This window comes from Chanos chanos, chromosome 1 (genome assembly GCF_902362185.1).
Source record: "Chanos chanos chromosome 1, fChaCha1.1, whole genome shotgun sequence".
NCBI lineage: Eukaryota > Metazoa > Chordata > Actinopteri > Gonorynchiformes > Chanidae > Chanos > Chanos chanos.
Genome location: NC_044495.1, coordinates 20,556,911 through 20,580,652, shown reverse-complemented (window position 1 = coordinate 20,580,652; position 23,742 = coordinate 20,556,911). Strand labels below are relative to the sequence as shown.

General features: G+C 41.2%; 1 protein-coding gene across 1 annotated transcript; it reads left to right on the top strand.

Annotated features, from left to right (window-relative positions):
- Positions 1 to 2,382: 2,382 nt before the first annotated feature.
- aebp2 (AE binding protein 2) lies at positions 2,383 to 16,079 on the top strand. Its single transcript, XM_030778860.1, has 8 exons — positions 2,383 to 2,944; positions 7,510 to 7,720; positions 8,101 to 8,208; positions 8,559 to 8,745; positions 9,285 to 9,409; positions 11,054 to 11,121; positions 14,279 to 14,392; positions 15,688 to 16,079. The coding sequence occupies exons 1-8, from the start codon at positions 2,430 to 2,432 to the stop codon at positions 15,698 to 15,700; spliced, it is 1,341 nt and encodes a 446-aa protein (XP_030634720.1). The 5' UTR covers positions 2,383 to 2,429; the 3' UTR covers positions 15,701 to 16,079.
- Positions 16,080 to 23,742: the final 7,663 nt, after the last annotated feature.

Here is a 23,742-nt window from a genome sequence, read left to right as displayed (position 1 = left end):
GCAAAATGATCCCTTACATCTCTCTTACAATGGCTGAATTAAGTTTGTATGTTCAGAGACACAAGCTATATGGAAAACCCCACTGAGTGTCTGTTCTCTGGGTCTAAACTGAAAACACATAACCTTTAGATTTACATCTGTTCTTTAAGTAGATTTTTGTGTTTGGAGCAACTTACAAACATGTTTCGTTTAACATGTACAGTAGGAAAGGACGCTGACAGCTCTTCTATCCTGCTGAGCCTAATGCCCGACCTCAGTCTTTAGTAAATTGAGCACAAGCTTTTCAAGAGGCAGATATCACAGTTTATGCTTCTTTTGCAGCCAAGAAAGTAGCATTTGGATTGGAAACTTAATGGATGGCGCCCAACAAGTTTCTTCTGGAAGGGCAATATAGAACACAGTTACAGCTCAGCAGGGAGATATGTTGAACAGAGTGAACAAAAAACATTATCACCCTGCACTCACAAGATGCTGGCAACCAACAAATGGTGTCAGTGTTTATCTCAAAATGTCTGTGAGACTTTTGAGAATCACAAGTCTTGGAAAGGATTGTAATGTTTACAGTAAGTACAGAAACTACCAATGATGTTTACAAAATCATTATTATATTATTTACTGCACTGTTACTCCAACATTTTTTATTTTATTTAAATTGTATTCACAAATTCATTCCATGTATAGTATGCATATATACGCTATGTCTGTTCCGTGAGGTGAGTGCTAACAGGAATTAACTGGTTGCTTCTTTCATTATTTAACTCACACAGTGAGTTCTTAATTGACAGTCAAACGGTAGAAGAGCTCTTCTATCGGTGAAGTAAAATAATATGACCTGATGCAGTAAATATGTAACTGGAAGTGAATTTGTGCCAAGTAACAGAATAGTGTTTTGATGTCGCTTACATAAGTAGAATGCATTTTGTGATCTGTCTGTGAAATGATTGTGCAATTTGTTAATGAACTGCGGTGTTTTTCAGAAAGTGTCTAACTGCAGTACTTCCAGGTCTCGTGTGTGCAGCAGTCGCATTCGAACCGTCAAAGGTTATCTGCAGCCACCTACTGGCAGCTGCCGCCCGGCGCGCTAAGGAAACCCATCACACCCACTGATTTCCCAAGCCTAAACTGTAAACTACAGTACTGCTGTCCTTACGCACAAACCAGTGTATTTCTACTAGCTGTCTCGTGAGGATCATTTTATTCGTACGACCAATACAAAAGTGAGCGTAAGTCCGTCCCGATATAGGCTAGTCTATTTAAAATGGGATGATAACCTCCTGACAAACCAAATATGGTGCTTCTCATGACCGTATACGGCACTCCAGTGTTAAAGTGAATGCTTACCAAAAACCTATGTTAAAAATGACCATAAATGACCAACGTTCTGAAAAGCTTACTTAATGCATCTATACGCCTACCTGTAACAGTATAGTACAGTGCAGCATTACATAAAATAGCGATGAAACTAGAAGTGTGATAAAGTATCATATGCTGGTGTAAGCTGGCTAATTGCAGCGTTTGCCGAACGAAAAATACATTTAACTTGCGAGGTCAGTAATCGAATTTTATTTGAATGGTGTCTAGGTCTGCGTCAGGCCTCTTAAGAAATATGCCGAATTAAAATTAATTGTGCGCTCTTTTATCCAAAATGGGTGGTTGTGAGAAGTCGAGTGTCACGGCTGATGATATACTTTGTCTGATTTGTTACAAACACGTCGTTTCCTCAGCAAAATTAAATGAGATTTAAATGAAGGAAAATACATCATGACTTCTCAGTAGCAGGTACAATACACTCGTCATTAGACTGTTTACCAGTACCGCCTACGTTACTTATAACTCTCCTGTTATTTCTAAACCGTTTGACTGTAAACCTTGTCCAGGTTCTTTCACCAATGTTCCCCTCAGGTTTTTTGTTTGTTTTGGTTTTTTTGGTTCTTCTAGGTAGAAACATTTCACATTCGTTTAACAGGTGCGGTATGGAGGACTGATCTCTGGTTTCAAAATGTACTCTTAAAAATTTAGGAGTCCGTTCAAGTGTTTTGATAACTTTGTTCAAACAAGCTTTCTGTGCAACCAGTACCTTTTAGTTATTCAGAAACTCTACCATGTTGTTTAACCTTCAGTCTTTTTTGTTTGTTTGTTACTGATGCGTCCGTGTCCGAATACGTGAATTCGATTCGAGCTGTAACTTGGACCTCATATTATTAATTTCACTTTTTATTAATTTTAGCGGAATACTTCGTAAATGCTGCAGGTGGTTGGAGCACGTGGAAGAATTCACAAAGAGGGGCTGCGTCACAGCTGACTCCTCCCCTAACGTCCCTGATCAACCTCTAGTTATAGCTGGACGCGGAGAGAGAGAACTCATCTCCAGAACAATTATCCTGTCCAAACTTAGAGAGAAATCTCTTAAGTGACATTTCGCGACCAGAATGGCTGCTTCTACAACTGATGGCCCCGAACAAGATTCGTCTGTGTGCTGTAACCAAAAAGAGACCGTAAACAACGACGAAAAGACAGAGGGCCTGCGTGCCTCGGATCAGGAACCGGGTGATAGCGAGACAGTAAAGATGGACGTGAGCAGCGAACACGAAGCGGTGGGGAACGATAATAGACCACTCTCTATTCCCGAAGTTGACAAAGAAACTCCATTCACTGACGAAGCAACAAAAGAAGACAATGGACTAGTAGATGAAATGGATTTGAAGCCCGTTGAATCCGAAAAAAGCCCAGAACAGAAAAGCCCAGATAGTGGCGACTTCCCAGGAGACGGGACGCCAGAGCTCAGAGAAGAACAAAGAGAGAACGTGTCCTCTCTAAGCAAGAGCTCAAAGAGTAAAGGTGACGATTTCTCGGATAAAACAGATAATGGCATCAAAAAACGGACCAGTGTAGAAATGTCATCTTCCGATGGCGAACCTCTTAGTCGGATGGACTCAGAGGACAGGTTTGTGCTAAAAGATTACTTTATGTTGACAAACAGTTGTGCACTGTAGGCATCAACAAAGTTAATCACTGATGCATTATAACATTGGCATCAGCAAAGAGTAGTTAAATTGTAGTAATGGTTGAGATTATCTATTAGTTGATAAGGAGACTACGTTGTTAGTGTTCAAGTTTTTGACTCCCTCTCCAGAAGACATAAAGGTACAGTTGTGTTCAGTGGAGAACAATAACTGGGATTCTCTCTCTCACACACACACTTTAAAGATAATGTACAACATTTTGATTAGGTGTTTTAAGGAATATACATGAATACAAACATTGTAATCTGTGCTGTAGACGGTCTGCGAAAAGAGGTGTTCAAACTCGTATGCTGGATGTTTTTTGCAGCATCACGAAAAAACGCGAGTTAAAAGGATTCGACCGTTCTCGTGAATCTGGCCGAATGTTCTCGTGTAGCCTACTCTTTTACAGCAAGGAACCGTGTCTCTGCAAAGGTTAAAGACTTTATGCGTGCAACCACCAGTCTAGTGCAACGGTATGAAATGTAATCGTTAGCTAAGTGATGAAACCTTAAACTGTTTCACATGCAAGTACTAATGTGTGTAATTACATCAGATAAAACTGAATTCAGTATCTCATTGTGCTAGAAAGTATTTTGTTGTGCATTACTTAATTAGGATTAGTAGATCACAGTGTAACAATATTGAGATACAGCTGTTAAAATATTGAACATTAATAATCCTGTTATCCTTATCCTTCACGACAGAGCAGCACCATTTGAGAGTTCAGTGGTAATGGTAGTGTTCTGAGATATTAGTATGAAAACAAATACGTTCAAGGGTCGAAGCTAATTTAAAGCATAGACTTTTACCCCTTGAATAGGTTAATGCTAGCAAAATGCTTTTGAGTATTATAAGTTAGACAGGTGACTAAAATAACATACTCTTAATGTTTGCTTTTGCCTAGGTGCCCGTTTTAGACGTGTGGTCTCTCTGTGTTAAACTAGTGCATTATTTTACTTTATAAGATTTAACCTCAAAATATTCTCCATCTTGGTCTACACTGGCGCTGGATATGTTAATTTTTGTGTGTATTTGTCTTTGCCTTGAGGGTAATTTAATTCCACGTATGCCCTGTCTTCATGTACTCCCTATGGACTGTTCAGTAAGCTGTTCAGTAACCCTACTGAGGTCTGACACACAGCAGGAGATTTACAATGAACACGATGCAACAGGTCTGCCCAGGGCTGGGAGCAGGGGTGTGTGAGTGTGTGTGTATCAGTTAGACAAGGAGATCCCTGCTCCTTGTGCTGGCTTTGTGTGCCTGCGTTGGGAGGGGGCTTTTTAAATGAGAAAAGGGGTCTTGGGCAGTGCTGTTTTGGCAGCTGGTCTGACTGAATGTAAGTGTTGTTCAGACTTTGTGCTGTCTAGCCCTTAGGCTTGGTTCAGTCCAGCAGCTTGTGGCGTGTTAGGAATGGTCTTCTTAGACACTGGAACCCAGTCTCTAGCAATCAGCAACGCGATGAGTCTGTCAGTAGAACACTGAAGCTCATGATAAAGCTATGAGAAGCTTTTTATTGAATGAGAGTTACTAAACAGAAGTATTTAACTACATGTGGTAGATTTAAATGATCTTTTTTTCACCTGTTATGCTTGAGTTCCAAAACTTTCACACTCCATTATTTTTTGCCTTCAGCAGTGTGCAGTAAGCAGTTATTTCATTTGTTAGCTTATATTGACTGACCCCAGAACATGGCTCTGATCTCCTCCCCTGCTGTACTTTCAGTGTACTCTGTTTATCCTGTTCTGAGTAACCTGAGTAATGCTATGCAGACCTGTTTCCACCAACAACTGAGCAACATCTGTTACCCAACCTCACAACCTACATGTGCTGCTGCTCTGACCTTGGACCTACCCCTACTTTCTCTGTCAGGCACTTTGTTTCGCATGCGAGAGAGACAGAGCGAGAAAGCTAGGTAGAGATATGAGCAGCTCATTTAAAAGTACCCAGAAAATGGCATGGTCCTAATTTGTCTGAGCTGAAGTGTTGGTTTTTTTTTTTGGGGGGGGGGGGGGGGGGGGGGGGGGGGGAGTTTGGAAGGTTGCATGTTTCTACTCTCTAATGATAGCTAGGAACATCCTGTCCTCTGCTTAAGCACTATAACACAGACAGGATCAGATATCGAGCAGACTACCTGTTTCACACCTATAACATACCCCTCACAGTCTTACATGTCTTTATCTCAAATGTCTTCTAAGTTCTGTTGACATAAACATCTTGCTCCTGTGAGGGAGCATGTGTTCTCTTGTCTATGGTACTTCTAAGTCCTTTTCCCTTTCTAGTTGTCCTGGTAAACACTACTGCTCTAACAGATCAGACAGAGGGGTTATAAAGGAGTTTGCCAGGTTAAGACCCTGTTTTATAGTGTTGACATGCAGTCAGTGTCTTTTGGCTGTTTGAGTGGTCACAGGGGTCACTCGGTAAAGCACCCACGTGGTGTAGTGTCTGGAGCACCTGTCAGTGCTTCACTCTAACCCTGATTCTCTGTAACTCAGGGTGTGGAACAGAGTGCCTTTAGCTTTGATAGAGGAAAGGTGTACTAGCTTCAAGTCATCTGCTGTGCAAGGTGGAGAGCTTTGAGAAAATAGGTAACTGGGCATTGTAAACTGGGAGAAGGGAGATGGGTACAAGATGTCTCGCCAGAGTTGATTCAGTATCACATCTGTTCACTTTTGAGAGTGGTGTGTTGGGAGGGACAATGACGGTGGCTGGTTGGGGCCTTCTGTGGAGTCTCTATGTTAGCACAGCAGCATCTGTGTGGACGAGCAGCCTGAGACAGGCCTTAATGCCTCGGTTGATCAGTTACCTGGCACTCTTATACCCATACATACACTCACTGAGCACTTTATTAGGAACACCTCTACACCTGCTTATTCATGCAATTATCTAATCAGCCAATCATGTGACAGCAGTGCAATGCATAAAATCATGGATATATGGGTCATGTTCGCATCAACTATCAGCATGGAGAAAAATGTGATCTCAGTGATTTCGGCTGTGGCATGATTGTTGGAGCCAGACGAGCTGGCTTGAATATTTCTGTAACTGCTGATCTCCTGGGATTTTCATGCAAAACAGTCTCTAGAGTTTACTCAGAATGGTGCGAAAAACAAAAAACATCCAGTGAGTGGCAGTTCTGGGGACGGAAACGCCTTTTTGATGAGAGAGGTCAACAGAATATAGCCAGACTGGTTTGAGCCGACAGAAAGGCTACGGTAACTCGGGTAACCACTCTACAATTGTGGTGAGCAGAAATGAGTATCAGAATGCACTTTGCATTGAACTTTGAACTTTGAGCCGGATGGGCTGCAACAGCAGAAGATGGCCTCCAGTTCCACTTCTGTCTGCCAAGAACAGAGAGCTGAGGCTGCAGTGGGCATAGGCTCACCAAGACTAGACACTGAAGACTGGAAAAACATAGCTTGGTCTGATGAATCTTGATTTCTGCTGAGGCACACAGATGGTAGGGTCAGAATTTGGCACCAACAACATGAATCCATGGACCCAACTTGCCTTGTGTCAACAGTCCAGGCCGGTGCTGGTGGTGTAATAGTGTGGGGAATGGTTTTTTTGGCACACTTTTGGCCCATTTTTACCAATCAATCTTGAATGCTACACCCTATTTGATTGTTGTTGCTGATGATGTGCATCTTTCCATGGCCACAATTTACCTAACCTCTTATGGTTACTTCCAGCATGCTCGTGCACCATGTCACAAAGCAAAAATGGTCTCAAACTGGTTTCATGAACATGGCAATGAGTTCAGTGCTCTTCAGTGTCACCGGATCTGAATCCAGTACAACACCTTTGGGATGTGGTAGAACAGGAGATTCGCAGCATGAATGTGCAGCTGACAAATCTATGGAAATTGTGTGATGCAGTCATGTGAGCATGGACCAGAATCTCAAAGGAATGTTTCCAACATCTTGTGGAATCCATGCCATGAAGAATTGAGGCTGTTTTGAGAGCAAAGGGAGGTCCTACCCAGTATTAGTATAGTGTTCCTAATAAAGTGCTCAGTGAGTGTACACACACATACGTATGTACACACACACACATAGCCCTTCACTGTGACACACTGGCAGCTGATTTTGAAAAGGGAGCAACAGATGGCAGGTCCTGGAACAGTGTGGTATAGCCAGTTGCCCCTCTCCCTCAAACTTGTCTGTGTGTGTAGCTGAAGCTTTTGAGCAGGTATAGGAGTGTCCCTGACTTTTTAAGCTGTTTAACTTCAATGAATCAAATATCTGCAGCTGTATTGGCATGTCTGTGCCATGGATAGCTGAATACCAGCAGAGAGATTTTCCATAGTGCTCAGAGCAGCAATGCATAAAAAGTTATTGGGTTTAGATAGCACCGCTGTTTTGTTCAGAAGACAAACCCTTCAAGCAAGCAAAAATATTTGATGGACCTTCACTTATTCTGTACATAGAACACTCGGTTCTCTCTCTCTCTCTGATTTATTTTGATACTGAGTTGTCAATAGTATGTTGTTGTGGCTTGCAGTATTAACAGCACTCTGATGGACATGGAGAGTGCTGCGTCCAGTGGCCGTTCCACACCTGCCATGATGAATGGACAGGGAGGAGCGTCCTCCTCTTCGGCTAAGGCCTCCTCATATGCGTGCTGCTGGGACCAGTGTCACCAGATCTTCAGCACCAGCCCAGACCTGGCAGAACACATCCGCGGGGTCCACGTAGATGGGCAGAGAGGGGGGGTGAGTCAGTCAGTCTCACTGCACTACCCTCTGTGTCTGTAGAGTGGATATATCACAATTCCCTGTATTTATTTTTTTAATGTTTTTTATTACCACTATCTCCTGTTCAGTGTTTCAGTTAAAAACAGGAATACATAATAACTGATTTTGAAAGAGGTTGCATAAATTGTCAGCATGACTTTTTGTCAGAGAGCTCAGCTGTTAATGGTGCACTGAGTACTTTAAATTGCCGTGGTCAAAATGAATCTCTCCAGTTATCAATTCAGTAATGATGCTGTCAAGTAGAGTCTGTGTTTTTATTTCATTGCGTGTGAGTTTGTGTATGCACTGATGTGTCATTCTTTCTCCTCTGATATGTCTGACTTTGTGTGTGTGTACAGGTGTTTGTTTGTCTATGGAAGGGCTGTAAAGTGTATAACACGCCCTCCACCAGTCAGAGTTGGCTACAGAGACACATGCTATCACACAGTGGAGACAAACCCTTCAAGGTAATACCCCAGTACAGTCTTAGATATGCACACACAATCCTGCAAACACTATAGCTGCTGTAAGGGGTTGTCTTTTCAAGTCATTATTTTAAACTTGTATGAACCTTTAAAGTTTATTTAATTTCATTCCATTGAATTTTTATGAACACTTACCACTGCGATGGACTGGCAACCTGTCCAGGGTGTTTCCCCGCCTTTCACCCTATGAGCGCTGTGATAGGCTCCAGCTCCCCCCGCGACCCTAATTAGGATAAGCGGCTTAGATAATGAGTGAGAGTGAGGGAGTGAACACTTACCATGTTGTTTTTTTAAACGGTCCGTTCACAAATCTCCCTCTCTCCCCATTGCAGTGTGTGGTGGGTGGCTGCAATGCCACCTTTGCTTCCCAGGGTGGGCTGGCACGCCACGTACCGACCCATTTCAGTCAGCAGAACTCCAGTAAGATGTCCAGTCAGGCCAGACTAAAGGAGGAGTCTCCATCCAAGGCAGGCCTCAACAAGAAACGGAAACAGAGGATCAAACGTCGAAGGTCCTTACGTACGTACCTGCACCATATATACACCCAAAAGTCAGTGCTAAAATCTTGTATCACGTCACATTCCAGTTCCAGCTTCTTGGTCATGGTTTACGGAATGAACGGCAGCAACTGCTGTTGGGTCACAAGTGAACGTATCATTGCTGAAAACCGTGTACAATTCTTTTTCCTACTTGCTCATAAGTGGTTTGAAAGTAGACCCAAAGGGTCCTGTATAAAGACGGTTCTTCACAAATAAGCGTTTATTGTAAACAGTTTTTTAATAGAAGAGTTTGGTTTCCTTTTTGTCATAGCACTCATTATTTGCAAACAGGGATGAGCCCTGTCTCAAACTTCTCTTGCCGTCAGATGATACTTCATCTCTCCTTTCTTGTTCTATGTTTCTCCCTCTTTTCTACTTCTCTTCTGTCACTCCATTCCCCATCCCTTTAACTTGATCACTTCTTCTGTCTCACTCCGTTCTTCTCGCACGTATTTATCTCATATTTGGGTTTCACACTCCTCCTCTCTCATACCTATTTATCTTCCTCCCCCCCTACAGCACGTCCACATGACTTTTTTGACGCCCAGACCATGGATGCCATCCGCCACCGTGCCATCTGTCTTAATTTGGCAACCCACATTGAGAGTCAGGGCAAAGGCCACAGCGTGGTCTTCCACAGTACGGTGAGATTGCATTTCCCTGTTCGGCCACTAGGTGGCACTGCTGTACAGGAACTGTGATTTGAGATGAAGGCCTTAGGCAGAGTTCACACTGTCGGTCTAAATCCAATTTATGTGCATATCCGATTTGAATCCGATCATATGTAGCAAGTCTGAACAGCCAAAAATCACATGAGATCCCATTTTTACAAATCCACTTCAAACCACATTCAAATCGCATTTTTGCAAATCCGTTTAGGTCTGACTGCTCTTGTTGGATTTCAGGTGGGGGTTTTTTTGCGTTTGTGACTTCTGACACCACGTAAAGTTCTCGTGTGCATCACACGTACAGGAAGCATGCTAGTTTGGTGGCGGAGGGAGCCACTGATGAGCAGTTGTAGGTTTTTGGACAGTGATGCCGGCGGTGACGGTTGCACGAAATAAAGCGGCACCTCCTCCATCTCTGACGCTTTCTCATTATTTTTATAAAACTTGTGCCGCGGCTCCACATTGCCATGTTGTAAATAAGCAAACCCATTCCATTACCCTCCATTTTGGTTCATTTGTGTCAACTACTTTTACTTCTCGGCGCAGTGTCATTACTATAGCAACCAACGAGGATAAAACCGAAAATGAGGATTGCCACCTGGACACACAGATCGGATCTGATCACTTGCAATATATAATGCAAAGAGTCAGTCAGGAAGATCAGATTCTGATCGGACATGCCAAAAATCGGATTTGGACTGACAGTGTGAACCTAGCCTTAAACACTTCATAACATAAAACACGAGTACAGTCACCACATTTTTGGTCAGAAAGGACTTGAAGATAAATATTGTCATCAGTCTTTTCAATTTTAGACCAATAGGGTAAGACTTTACTTTCTAGTGATCTGAACATTGCAATTTCTAAATTATATGCTTTTCCGAACTCAAATTCTCCGTCTAGAGAAGCGTCTTTTTGTAACCTCATTTGATAATCACCCCTCTCATGTTATACCTACAGTGTTGTTATCCTAAATCTGCTGCACACTCAGTATCACAAAGAATAGCTTCTTTAATCACATCATATTCTCAACAATCCCTCACAGCTGGACAGCTAAACACCTATTAGCTGTGTGTGTTCAGCAGGCTTCTCTCAATTATAGAACTGACCAGAGCTTATATTAAGACAACACTAACAAGACACCTGTCATTAGGTGCCCCCCCCCCTCACCATGCATGCCAGTGTTCAGCCCCCCCCCCCCCTCGCTAAACACCGCCAAAAACACAGTCTGGAGCCGCTTCAAAAAACGTGCTCTCTCATGCCCTTCAGCACAGATACACAAGCTGTACACTTACAACCTTCTGAGAGTAGAAGAATGGAAGGGGTCTAAGAATTAATGTCAGTTATTTTAAAAATAGTGAGTGCAGTCGGTGATTGTATACTGCATGTCGTCCAACAGTAGAATCAAGCTGTATAATATGTTGAAACATTAATTAAATTGATGAAAAACTTGTCTAATAAAAAAAAAAAGAGTAAAATATTCTGGAAAATAGTATGTATGAAGCAAATTCAAAATAGAGCCTTTATACACCAAATGTTTGTCAGTCAAGTTGTACATGTTTCAAGCTGTCTGCAGTTGAACTGACTGGGTGGATCTGAACTGTTTTCTTCACCTGTTAGGTCATAGCCAGGCGGAAGGAGGATTCTGGGAAGGTGAAGGTGCTTCTCCATTGGACGCCAGAGGACATGTGAGTCTGTGAAAATGTCAGCGGTTTAGTGGAGGCTTAGTCAGGAGTCACACTGAAGCTCAGGGCAGGCTGAGTCAGAAAAAGACTGAGCTTACTCTTTCTCTACACACACACACACACCCCTTACTCTCTCGGCATGTCGTTTTGTTTTTGCCTGAGGCAGTTCTTTATCTTCTCAGTGTACAGTTGTGATGGCAGAGTAAAAGACGTGTTGCTGATAATCCTGTGTTTTCCCCTCCCCTCTCTTCAACTTTCATTACCCTTTTTCCCTCACTCTCACTCAGGTTATCAGGTTAACAGTCTTCTGTTACTCTTGCACACTGTGTCATGTACTAGCGTGTATTGGTCTCCCATTGTCTTTTTTTTCCCACCTCATTCATCCTTTACCAGTTTTCTCTCTCCGTGCTGAATTGTCTAATTGGAGGTGGTTCTGGTTCAGAGAAGACTGAATTTATGTCGGCATTTTTTTCCCTAGTAACGTTGATGTTGCATTGCTTTGAAAGAAAACCTGAGTGTTATACTATAGGTTCTCTCACAACAGCATACATAGACTTCAGCCTGCTCTGATGTTTTACACGAGAATCTTTTTTTTTCTGTACGCTGACAGGCTCAGTACAGGGCTTGTCCTACTTCACATATGAGATTACAATATTCTCTCATGTCTAATGATCTGGGTCATATAAGTTTCTATAAGATTGCATTTCTCTGTTCACCACTCACCCTTGAACTAAAACATTTTGAATGTCACTCTAACCTTAGGGTGTGCGGAGCTCTGGAGGGTTCGGCTTACAGGCTGCCCCAAACATGCTCTACACTTCCTACTTCTGTTCTTCTCACCTTATTGAAAAAAGAAACAGATGAGCCATTTTTCTAATACACTCACCTGTTCGGCAGATGGGGGAGGTCAGCATGAGTGAAATATGCATGCTTAACAACTAGATTGCATTGTCTCAATTTCCCTTTTTCAGATCCTTTAAACTCTTCTTGCTGATGTTTTTTTTTTTTTTTGGCAATGAGAATGTAAATTTCTAGACTGATTCTGAAGAACACCTGAGATGGCTGTCTTAAATATCCTCCTACTGCTATTTTTTTAACCCCCCTGACAAGGGCTGCACCATTAATCGAATTAAAATCGAAATCGCAATATGTCGACGTGCGATTGCTAAACCGAAAAAAAGTTCCGACTGAATAAAATATATCTATAACGTAAAGTGACAACAGAAAATACTCATGTTTGATTGTCTGGCAAGTGTCAAGCTCATATCTGTACATCTCAGTTGTAAATCCAGTCAAAAGTTTAATCACCATTTTAAATTAGTGAAACTGCCACCCTGCTTCACATGAAGTTCTTTGCCTCCAACTTGTTCATTAGTTTTCTGGACACCCTGTCCGGCATTACCCCGTACTTCATGACAACTTAGAGTTTTATGGTGAATTTATGTATGAAAAAAAAGGACAAACGAAAGCAGACCTGAACTAAAACAAACAGTTGCTTGTGACTTTACAAGCGTGACGCTCTGTGAGAAATCCTTTTTTGAAAGGTTCTAAACAATTTGTGTCGTTTTGTCTTTGAGTAGTTGAGCTATTTTAAAGTTTTTATTGAGTTGACATGATTTTTTCAAAATATCCTTTTATAGTGTAGTTCTGTGCCTTTATCTGATTTTAGTTGGCAACGAAGTAAAAATATGAGATGCTAACTTAGATGTTTATCATATCGCAGTTCAAATCACAATCGCAAAATGTTTCCGTCTAACCACAATATGATTTTTTTGTCCAAATCGTGCAGCCCCACTTCTGACAGAAGAAACTGGGACGTTCTCTTCTAGTGCTGTTATCACAGCTGGTGCCTTTTGCCCATTTTCATTTGACTTGTGCCATACCACTGATGGAAGACCACCCACCCAGTTTACCCTCCTTACATCTCTGAAGAATTACTCACCACTACTCTTTTATTTATAAATTACCAGGAAGCTTCTGTCATGCATTACTTCTCTTTCCACTCGGAAATCAAGCGTGTTCCACCTCTGTTCCCATTTTTCCAATAATGTTCTGCTTTTAAATGTCCCAAGACATCTGGGGAAAATGTTTTAGTTAATGTGCTTTGCACAGGTAAATAGCTTCAAAGAAGAATCTAGAACTTGGTCGTTCCATGATTCCAAATCATTCCATACTCTGGATTTAGATCCTTACATTTTTACTTGCTCCTGTTCCCTACCTTGTCTACTGTCTTACGTCTGCATGCGTCTTCCCTGTGTCTTTATAATTTTGTCTTGTGTCTCCTTTGAAGACAATGTCCTCACCCCAGTGGAATAATGGATAAATGGAAGTTGAAAATTATACGTGGGTTTTTCTCTCCTAAATTTTATCGCGTCTCACCAAGTTATAGGGAAATCTCTCTCTTACCTACACTCTCTTCCAGTCAAAATGCATTCTTTTGAACAGCATTTGGGAACACTTAAGCAATTATGATGAGTAACTTGAGATGAAATGACTATTTCAATCACATCTGAAGTGTCAGTACTTTACGAACCACAAATACATACTCCAGTCTCACCTCACGTGCCCCCTTATAGTTTGAACCATGGCACGGGCATAACTCTGAAGAACCAACATACTGTCTTTATGGACTTTTATAGAGGTGGTAAGGAGACTCCACTCAGACTGGTCCTGTATATTTTGATGTTTTGATGGCAGCTTCTGTTAAGGAATTTTCCCCTCTTGGGATTTGCTATTCTTAGGCAACCATCAATCTTCGCGAGAGGAACGCCGTCTGGCTCGGCAATGTCGCAGAAGACTCGTCCTCCCAAGAGACCCAGTTTAAAACTGAGATTTCTAGGTCGCAAAAACAATCCAAAGCTAAACAACACTCCTTTGAGGAATTAAAAAAACGAGAGAGATTTACGAGAATAAATCTAATTTCCCAGTTGGATTCATGTGGGGAGAAGACAGGAGTCGTGGGGGTGAACACGAGCAAAACATTTCAGAAATGATGCATCGTTTGTGCATACATGTGCCTAGCATATGAAAATTGTTCTGTCGCAGCGAAGTTCTGGAGTTCTGCTTCTCATTCAAAACTTATGTAAGTATTCATTTTTATATGACAGACACCACTGTGGAATCTAAACACGCCCCCCCCCCCCTTCTCTCTCTTTCTCAGACTTCCGGACGCCTGGGTGAGTGAGAGTGATCGACCACAGATGAAGACTAAAGTGGTGCACCTCTCTCAGCTGCCTCAGGACACGGCCGTGTTACTGGACCCCAACATCTACCGGTGAGCTGGCCACTGAGCTAAAGGTCAAGGCCCGTGTGTACAGACGGGACTGAGTCAGGATATCAGGGCTAGACAGCCCTGCTCTGCACTCTGCTAATGGCTGTTAGAGATTGAAGTGGAGGCCAGTGGGCATGGTCATGTCACAACTCATAGAGACCTTAGAGTCTAACCTACACGTTTCCCTGCATGTGACACAGTGGTGGCTCAGAAACTGACCAAATCATCAGCTGCTTCCTTCCCTGACCTAGCTGAAGTCCTCCCTGTGTTTTCTTCTTTTCATTGTTCTTCTCTCTTTCTGTATTCCTTTTCTCCGCCTCCAAACATTTGTTTTCTCTTTTGAGTGAGTTCATTTATGTATTTTGAAATTGAACATTATGGTCATATTGAGCTGTAGGTGTGTTGTAGCCTCCATAGTGACAGCTCACACTTCCTCTTCTCCAGCAGATGGTGCCAGTCACTGCACACCACAGGAACAGCCTGTAACATTACATCAACAACACTTTGCTCTCATGAAATGTTGAGGGTGCTTTAAATTTGAGTTTTCCTTGCAAGGAATTGAATTATGAGTCTTTACATCTAGAACAACGTTGTTTGTTTTTTTATGAAGCTATAATTCGCATGCTTTGTATGAAGCTATAATTTGCATGAATGCTTTGTTTTGAAAGGAGTTTAAGGATGATATTTATGCAGACTCTTAGAATGACCTTTAGTATGGAGGAATGTTCGGCATGTGTAGTATGTTGGTCAGTGTGGAAGGAAACATGTATCCATGCATTTTAATCACAACATGTAACTCCCCCAGCCTCCACATAGCACTCAGTGTACCCGAGCCCAGCTTGTCCACAGACGCACTATCCATAATCGTTCCTTGAACTATAAAACAATAGCATTAGCTTTCCTGGTTGAGACTTTTGTGTGTAAGGAACAAGAAAAGGAGTGAAAATATGTAAGTGCATCTCAGTCTTGTTTACTGATATCAGACTCCACTGTCATACAACCATGTGCTACATCCCATGAATTCACCATTTGTGTCTCCCCCCCTTTAATATCAGAGGTCAGGTAATTAGTGAAATCAGTTAACATGCTGTATTTTTTGAGCAAATAGCTGTAACAACCACCAGCCCATGATGACAGTCTTACTCTATCCGAAGGCAAGTCAGAGCCCTCTGTTTTTAACCTGATCAGCTCTATGAATTAACAAGGAATTTCAGCTGTGATGGAGGGGAGCTGTTAAATTGATATGAAACTTGTGCAGAGTGCATGTGCGTGTAACAGTATTGCTGTTCTCTTTTCAGGATGTTTTTCTAGAAGTGAGGAGGTTTGTCTCTCCAGCTGCTGGCACATCCAGAATGAAGTGGATAAGAGAGAACTGAACAGACAGGAGAGATCTTTTTCCCCACTTGTTCTTCTCTCCTTCATGCCTGAAGTCATCCAAAATTATAATGTGTTTTCTTCCCATAAACCTTGAAAATGATGAATTTTGTTGGGGACTGAAGTTTTTGAACAGTGTATGTCAATGAAGAGTCTTTTACATGTTTCTGGTATTACAGCTGGATTGGAAACGAATGTTTTTTTTCCCTTTGTGCTCAGTTGTAATGATGAGCTAGCAGAAGTCTTGTAGATTCATTTATATAGCAGCTGTTTTTGTAAATATTCTTGGAGATTTGTAATATATTTTTATACCATGAAGTTTAACTATGCTGTAGATAGATGTAATAATCCACAGGGTTATTTCTCCTTACAGAGACATGCAAGAGGTAATTGTACATAATGTGATAGTTTGGTTGTGTGAAGATTTTTTTTGTGTGTGCTTTCTTACCTTCTCCCACTCCCCTTTTTTCTTTCTTTCTTTTTTAAAGATGGTCAAAGGCAAGATGATGGTTTAAACTGCTCCCGAGCCACATGTCTAGTTTCTTGTTTCATATCTGAAAGAACTGGATCTAAGTCAGTGGTTTTCCTCCCTGCTTTGTATTCCAATGTGAAATGGCCAGTTATATATTCTCTTAAGTACACATTCTATACTCCATCTTTTTGTACTTAGGGCCCCAGGTGTACCAGGTGATGTAACATACTTGCAGGAGAGCTCAAATTCACTGAATCTGTTTGAATTTCCAATGCAGAAAACCTCCCTTCACTGTAAAAAAAAAACAAAAAAAAAAAAACAGTACTATAAGATAACACTTTATTGATCCCCAGGCAGGGAAATTTGGGAGATCCATAACGAGATTCATCAATCTGGTGCTAGGTTATCAGTAATATGGTCATAACTGTAAGTAACAGCCTGGTTGGGAAGAGGGCAGAGCTCATTCAGTATTACAGCCTGAAGGTGTGAGGATAGACTATCAGGTTTTTTTTTTGTAGTATATGTAGTATTTAATTTTTATCCAACAGCCTCCTTCAGAAAATGTCCCTGATTTACTGAATAGGGTGTGTCTGAGCAGTCTTGGAACAGATATCTGCATACACTACGCATCAGCAGGGCTCAGACTCCTTGTTCCTGGTCTGCTCTGCTGGCGCAGTAGTTATCTGGTGCTTTTGGTTATGGACAACCTTTCCATGCTTTTTTGTTTGTCAGGTACTGACTCATATACCACTGCTGCTCTGGCCTTGATCACATACATGAGGATGGTGCTGATGACATGACCTTGTGTGTATGTATTTTTGTATATGTAGAGTCTTCAAAGGATGTGGACAGAATATATATCACATCATCTCACTTCTTTGGTGCTTATACTAACATTGAAGTAGAGCAATGTTAGAGTATAGGGGTAAAAAATGCTTTTTAGTCTATGTAAAAACCTGAGTCTGTCTTGCTAACAAGTTTGCCATGGAATTGTCTCTCTGTCTTTGTAATAAAACAAGAAAAAAAAACTGGCTAATTTCTTTCTGCCTACTGTATGCATGTAGCGAACTGTTCCCCATATATGAGAGCTTCAGTTCTGTTCTATTGCTGTGTCCAGCCACTGCAGCCCATGCTGGAAACAACTTTTTCATCTTGGTTGATTGTGTGGTTGGGTGCAGGCTTCTCTAGAAGTTACTTTTCAGGGGAGTTTTGAACAACCTTGTTCCAAACCTCTGAAATAATACATTTTTGTCTTCTCTCCTTAATGAGAACGCTTAATAAGGATAGGTGCGCATGAAATGGTGGCCACCTCTGGTCTTCATGAAGATGAGGGTGAAAGCTGCATTGACATGGGCTTAGTGTTGCTTTTCAGAATCAGCTGCTCTGAGAAGCACTAAGAGCTGAGAGAACTTGTCAAACCCACATGTTCAGAATGGGCCTGGAACCCCATGGCAAATTTATGCCTCATTTAAATGCAAAATTTCGTGATTTTTTTTTTCCTTTCTTTCTTCAGATTCATATGCATAAGGTATATCAACCCATACAGCAGTTAAGGAATAAAGTAAGCTATTAAACATCACGAAGAAACACTGTCGCCGATACAGCTGTAACGGCTTACATTTCAGAAGAAGGTCATTTTGGAGTTTATCATCTCTGAAAAGTATGATTGGGTTGGTAGTTATGTGAATTGTACCTTGCACTCAACTACAGTTCAATTTATCACTGAATTATGACAAGAATACAATTTTGAGCAATATACCCTGGCTGCCAGCGTAGGCCAACTCTGGTCCAACAAACCTGTCCTCGGTTAGCAGGCGAGTGAAATGGTCAGACCTGAGGTTCATTCTTTTAAATACTGTGGTGTTGTTCGATGTGTTGTGCTGCAGATAAGAGGTGTTAAGTGCTGTCTTTTCGCTACACCACTTTAAAAGTCAAGTCACTTTTATTTATATAGCACATTTAAAAACAACCGGAGTTGACCCAAACAACACCATCCTTGGACTGTGTTAAAGATCCTGAATCCAAAGGTGTGCTGCGATGTAGCCTGAAGAAATTTGCTATGGAGTGAAAAACACACGTAGACAAAAAGCAGACAAAAAAGCTGCTGGAATTCGAAAAACCAACTCTTGTACAACGCTAAATATTTCATGTGAGATTTAATATGTGTTGTGGCACTAAATACCACTCTTCACATTCCACCACCCAACAAAAATGGTGTGAATCTAAAGTGCTATAAATAAAAAAAAATTCCACTCTTTGTTTGGCTGGGAGTTTGTGCTGTCCAGATCAAGAATTTCAATCTTATTTCAAGAACAAAGGCTTCAGTGTGAAACCCAAAAATCACCTCTGGATCCAATTTCTACCCAACAATTCTAAACTGGTTTAGAAAGTATGAACGTGGGCTGTAGGAGAAGGGCTCCATCGGTCCTGCTCTGGTTCGCCTCTTTAAAGGATTCCTGTCATCACATTAGCCCTAAAATACTCTAGTAATGGGAAGGCTTAGCGTACTTAAAAAGACCTACAATTCAACAACAGTTGTATGGAAAAAGCAGGACTTCCTACCATTTTCTGCTGAACCGCTTAAAAGAGATTAGCTCCAGACATTCTGCTGTGAAATTTCATTTATTCTCAAAATACTAAAAATTGAATTCCGGACACGTTGCGTTCACTTTGTATAAATTTGGTTGCCAGTGTGGCCTGCTGTACACAGTGTTAATCCGTTATGAACAGAATAGTGTTGACCATGTACATCAGTATTCTTTATCTGGGCTACAGTTCAGTGAGACTTGTTCAGTGAGCACGTTGAAGGCTCAGCATTGCCACCATGAGAGAGGCTTTTTTACGTGAACTTTTACAGAGAGGATAGGCCAATCACACCAGTGTATTTGTGTTTCACAGCAAAGTTTCAGTGAATAACCTCTATAAATTGACTACATGACTTTGTGTGAGGGGCATGTGTTTGGACACTGGGTCAATTATTTACAGAAACACCTTTGCTGTTTAAACACAAGCAATAAACAAGGACAGTTTAGCTGGAGAACAGTGTCATCTCACCACGTGAGAAAGGCTTAGTCATTGAATCACACTTGTATAAAGATTGTGTGACATGAAAAATTTCATTTGAACAATTCCTCTATCAGTTTTAGAAATATAAACATTAAGCAAACACAATGATATGTAACCAACAACTACTGTGTGTTTTAGTCTGTGAGAGCAGATGAAGACTGTGTTGTCACCTGCAGTGACTGCTGTTTGTCTTGCTGTTTTGACATTCATATTCAGGTTTGGCATTCACTGAGTGCCTTATTAATTGAGCCCTTTGGCCTCATAGCCACCTCCTCAGGTTCATTCAAGCTCAACACAATTCCTTTAATTCCCTACTGTACACACTGTTTGTTTCCTTGTCAAAAAATGCCAAATGAGACAGACAGTCATTTGAGTTACTGACCACTGATAAATGAAGCTAACCAACAATTAGATTCAGATGCTGTGAACACCTCGTGAGTATATGGATTAAATAGCATTTGGATAGGAATCAGTGGACTCAGTGAAGTTTCAGTTGGGGCTAGTTTGTCAGAGTTGACACATTGTGAGTCTGTGGTGCGCATAGGAATGTGACTGGGTGGACCAGTTGACCATTACACAGAGGAATGGTTTTCTGTGGCTTTTTATGGTGTCTGGCTAATCGATTACTATGCTGAGATCATGAGACCAAGTCTGTTTGTTTGTTTGGGGTCTTGTGTGATAGTCTAAGTACAGCCTGTAGCCTAAATTCATTATCTCTGTCCCAAACCATCCATATTTTGATTTATTACAAGGCCTCGTGCAATTCAAATAAGGATATTGGTCTGCGTCGTATCACGCAGATTGGATTTGATTAGTGAGTGTTGTCTGAGTCATATTTTGGAAAGGGGTCTAATCCCCTCTTTCCAATTTGTGTGTGTGCGTGTCTGTGTGTCCCTTTGGCTCTTCTCAATACCCAAAGCACGTGTAAAATGTGGAGTTGTTTATAGAAAGCCCCTTCTGCATTTTTTTCTGTCTCTCCTCAAGCTACACTTACCACACAACCTGATTCACATTTATCAAGTTTACAAAACAAAACAAAAGAATACATCTTTATGGGCAAACTGACGCACGACACAAAAACTCCCCACAAAAACTGATACACAAATGCAAATGTATGGCTTTACTTGTGTGAGGCTGAATGAATGTAATTCACATTCTTTTTTTAACATAAAGTAGGCAATGCCATGGCTGTTAGACAATCCAGACAGTGAGAAGGAAAGAACTTTTTGTGTGGACTGAGTCGTAGATTGTGTATATACCCCATGGCTGCATCTTTTTGGGTCTTTGCAAATTATAGCCATCCTCCCCTAATTAGAACAAGAGAGGCTGATTCTCAGGGGAGCCATGGCTGCCATTATGACATCAGACTTTTTCCAACACATCCCTCAACCAGCACTATACTGTGAGCTTTCCTCAGCCGATCTGGTAAGTGGTGAATGTACTGTTTTTGTGTGTTTCTGTTTGTTTTGTTTTGATTTGTTTTTTGTTTTTTGTTTGTTTTTTGGGTTTTTTTGTGCTTGGTTGTGTCCCAAAGATTAGTTTCTCACCTTTGTTTTCTTCAGTCCAAAGAGAAGAAGAGAGGCAGCAACGTGGTTATCGGAACCAAACATAAACAATAATGACCTCTATGTCTAGATTAGTTGTTTGTTTTATTTAGACTACTGATCAAAAGTAGTTTGACCACCCTCAAACAGTTTGACCACTGGGAATCATCATAGTCCATAGACAGATTGTACACAAATCGTTAGTCTACTGATGTAATATCAATATCAGATCTCTTGTTGTGCATAGTAGGTGAATCTGGACTGGAGAGCTGGATAAATTTAATTATTAAAAGTGTAGTCAGTTAGTTACGTGTAGAATCAAGTAAATCATTAGTCTTGAGGTGCACTCAGAAATCACAACATAGCCTTTCCAGAATGTTCCTCTCTACATGCACAGCCTTGCATCTCTCGAATAAGTTGCAGGGGGAAGTATAGGTATGTATGATGCTTTGAGGATGTGTTGACCAGAGTCAGGCTGAGAGACAGTGTCTTTAGATAAGGCTCTGAAGCTTTATGTAGAGTTATAATCCTGTTCACTTTTCTGCCATAATAAACTCTCTGTGTGGTCTAAGGCCTTGCTCCCTCCAGTTATTGATATGAGGAATTATGGCAGAGGAAGTATTGCACAATGTGTACGGAAAGACTGACTGGATGTTAAATGGTATCTGTCACATTTTGTGTTTTTCTTCATTTTGTCGTTTAAAAAAAAAAAAGAAGTAATGTCAAACGGACATCCTAACTGTCTTACATCTTAAACTGAGAGTGAAATCTTGGCTAATAGACTCAGTAGTATGTTGACTGGGCCCAGATTCAGGCATGAATAATATTGCGTTGTTTTGCTTTGGCTTCTTCTTAAAATATCTGCTTGTCTAGTTCATTTTGTCCTGTAGCCGGATCTGTTGGCAAGAGGCTCTCAATCAAACATGCTGCTTCATTTTGCCAAGCCAGTTTTCTCTCTTACGCATTCAGTTTTAGGCTTTGCGATATGTACCATGAGTCCAATTCTTGCAACGAACATGTAGCCTTTGATTCATATGCATCCATCTCAAATAGGGAGTACCATACATACGCTTTTTAATGCCATTTAAATGTTAATCAGCTCTCCCATGTGTCACATAAATAATGGACGGACTTGGACGGATAAGAAGAAAAAAAAAAAGAGTGAATCATCGTTTCTTCCCTTGGCTGCACATTTGTGTTTGCTGCAGCCATGTAACAGATTGCCATAAATAGAAAAAGAGGGGGATTCAGGCAAGGACAGGTTGAGTTGGCCCTTTTGTGTCCAGTGGCAATGCAGCCTAAGCATTTGATGCCCATGTTAATACACCCCTGACATCGCATCACTTGGTGAACTCTGAGCTCAGTCCGTTCATTCAAACAGCGGCACCACGGTGACTCATCCATATTTTTCTTTCTCTTTCTCTTTCTTCAGAACTCTACCAGGTACAAAAACAAATCTGATTAATGAATCACTGGCTGTCTTTCAAGAGTGTGTCTTTTTTTTTTTTTTCCCCTTCACTGAAATAACTAATGTGGATGCTCTCTGTTATGCAAAACTGCTTTGGCTGCCATTTTCAAACGAAAGTAATCCTGGATTATCCATTTTGTTTACTTTGGTTATGTTATCTAATTGAAGTGTTTTGTTGTTTTGTTGATTCTCTGCAAAGTCTGAAAACAACTAATTTGTTTAAGTTTGAGAAAATCAGATACTCTCCTTTTCCCTCTTTTCACGTATATCTGCTTACTGTCTGTTTGCAGGATCTGACACCTAACTCTCCCATGTCTCTGTCTGTCAGCCAGATGTTTTATTGCTTGCACACAGCACGTTGAATGTGGCCATATGTCTTAGCGCTGACTTTACAATGCCATGTTTTTGGGCAGTGAGAGTCTAGATTTGCAAGAGAAGGGTTGGACTGCACACAGAACCCATTTTACTGTTCCTGCTATGGTCGAGAGAAGTGGGCCAACGTCAGTGGTGTTCCACAGTTTTTTGGTGAGGTGTTTAAACCAGTGCATACTCAGATGATAGGAGACAAGTCCAAAGTTGCATTTCTGTCTGTCCAAATTTAATGAAAAGCACATTGTTAGTTATTGGTCGCTGAATTTGTTTTCTCTCTTAAAGACTCTTGTCTGGTTTAGTTTAAGAAAAAAATCTTGGTTAAATTGAATTGATATACCATGGGAATGTAAACAACTCCGTACGTCTATACATGTCTGAGAACCGCCTGCCTCCGCTCTTTTGAAAATCTTTTCATCGTGTCCATTGAGTGGGTCCACAGTCCTGTGTGGTAGTGTTGACTGTAAATAGAGACCATATACAGAGACCTCATGTATCAGCCAGCATTCAAACACATTAATCATCCAGTAACCCTTCATGAATCAAGCTCAGCAGTCTCATCTTCCTCTCTCATCCAGGCTTTTTTCCTTACAGTCTAAAAGTGCTTCCTAGTCTTTACATGTTTTATTTACATTATTTGCTCTCCGTATTTCAGACAGATGGGGTGTTGGACTGATCTCCATGGTTGGCAGTCAATCAAATAGATCTATCAGTTATGTTACTGTTATTTTCTCTTTGTTCGGTTATGTTCAGACATTTGCAACTGTTACCATCAAAATACCCCATATTATGTGAACAGCCAGGCCAGGCTTGATAATGCTGAGTTACTGGTGGCAATGATTCTTGTGCGGGGATGTGATTTTTCTTAGAGGAGTAGCATGCCGTAGGTTATCCCCCAGTGTAAATACTATAGTGAGGTGTCATCACATGTTTGAAGGTCCTTCTGAAGCTGGATGTTTAGTTGTCTGTTATTCCTTTGAAAGTTTCCAACTTTCAGAGCTGTGAAAATGTAAGCGGTAACCCCTAGGTCACACTTAGTGTGATCTGTAAAACATCTTAG

What these genes read in the sequence shown, in the direction of transcription:
- aebp2 (XM_030778860.1), top strand. Translation starts at nt 2,430, where the DNA reads ATGGCTGCTTCTACAACTGATGGCCCCGAACAAGATTCGTCTGTGTGC. An exon ending in TAGATGGGCAGAGAGGGGGG is followed by an intron (nt 7,721 to 8,100) that starts GTGAGTCAGTCA and finishes GTGTGTGTACAG; the next exon opens with GTGTTTGTTTGTCTATGGAA. An exon ending in GTGGAGACAAACCCTTCAAG is followed by an intron (nt 8,209 to 8,558) that starts GTAATACCCCAG and finishes TCCCCATTGCAG; the next exon opens with TGTGTGGTGGGTGGCTGCAA.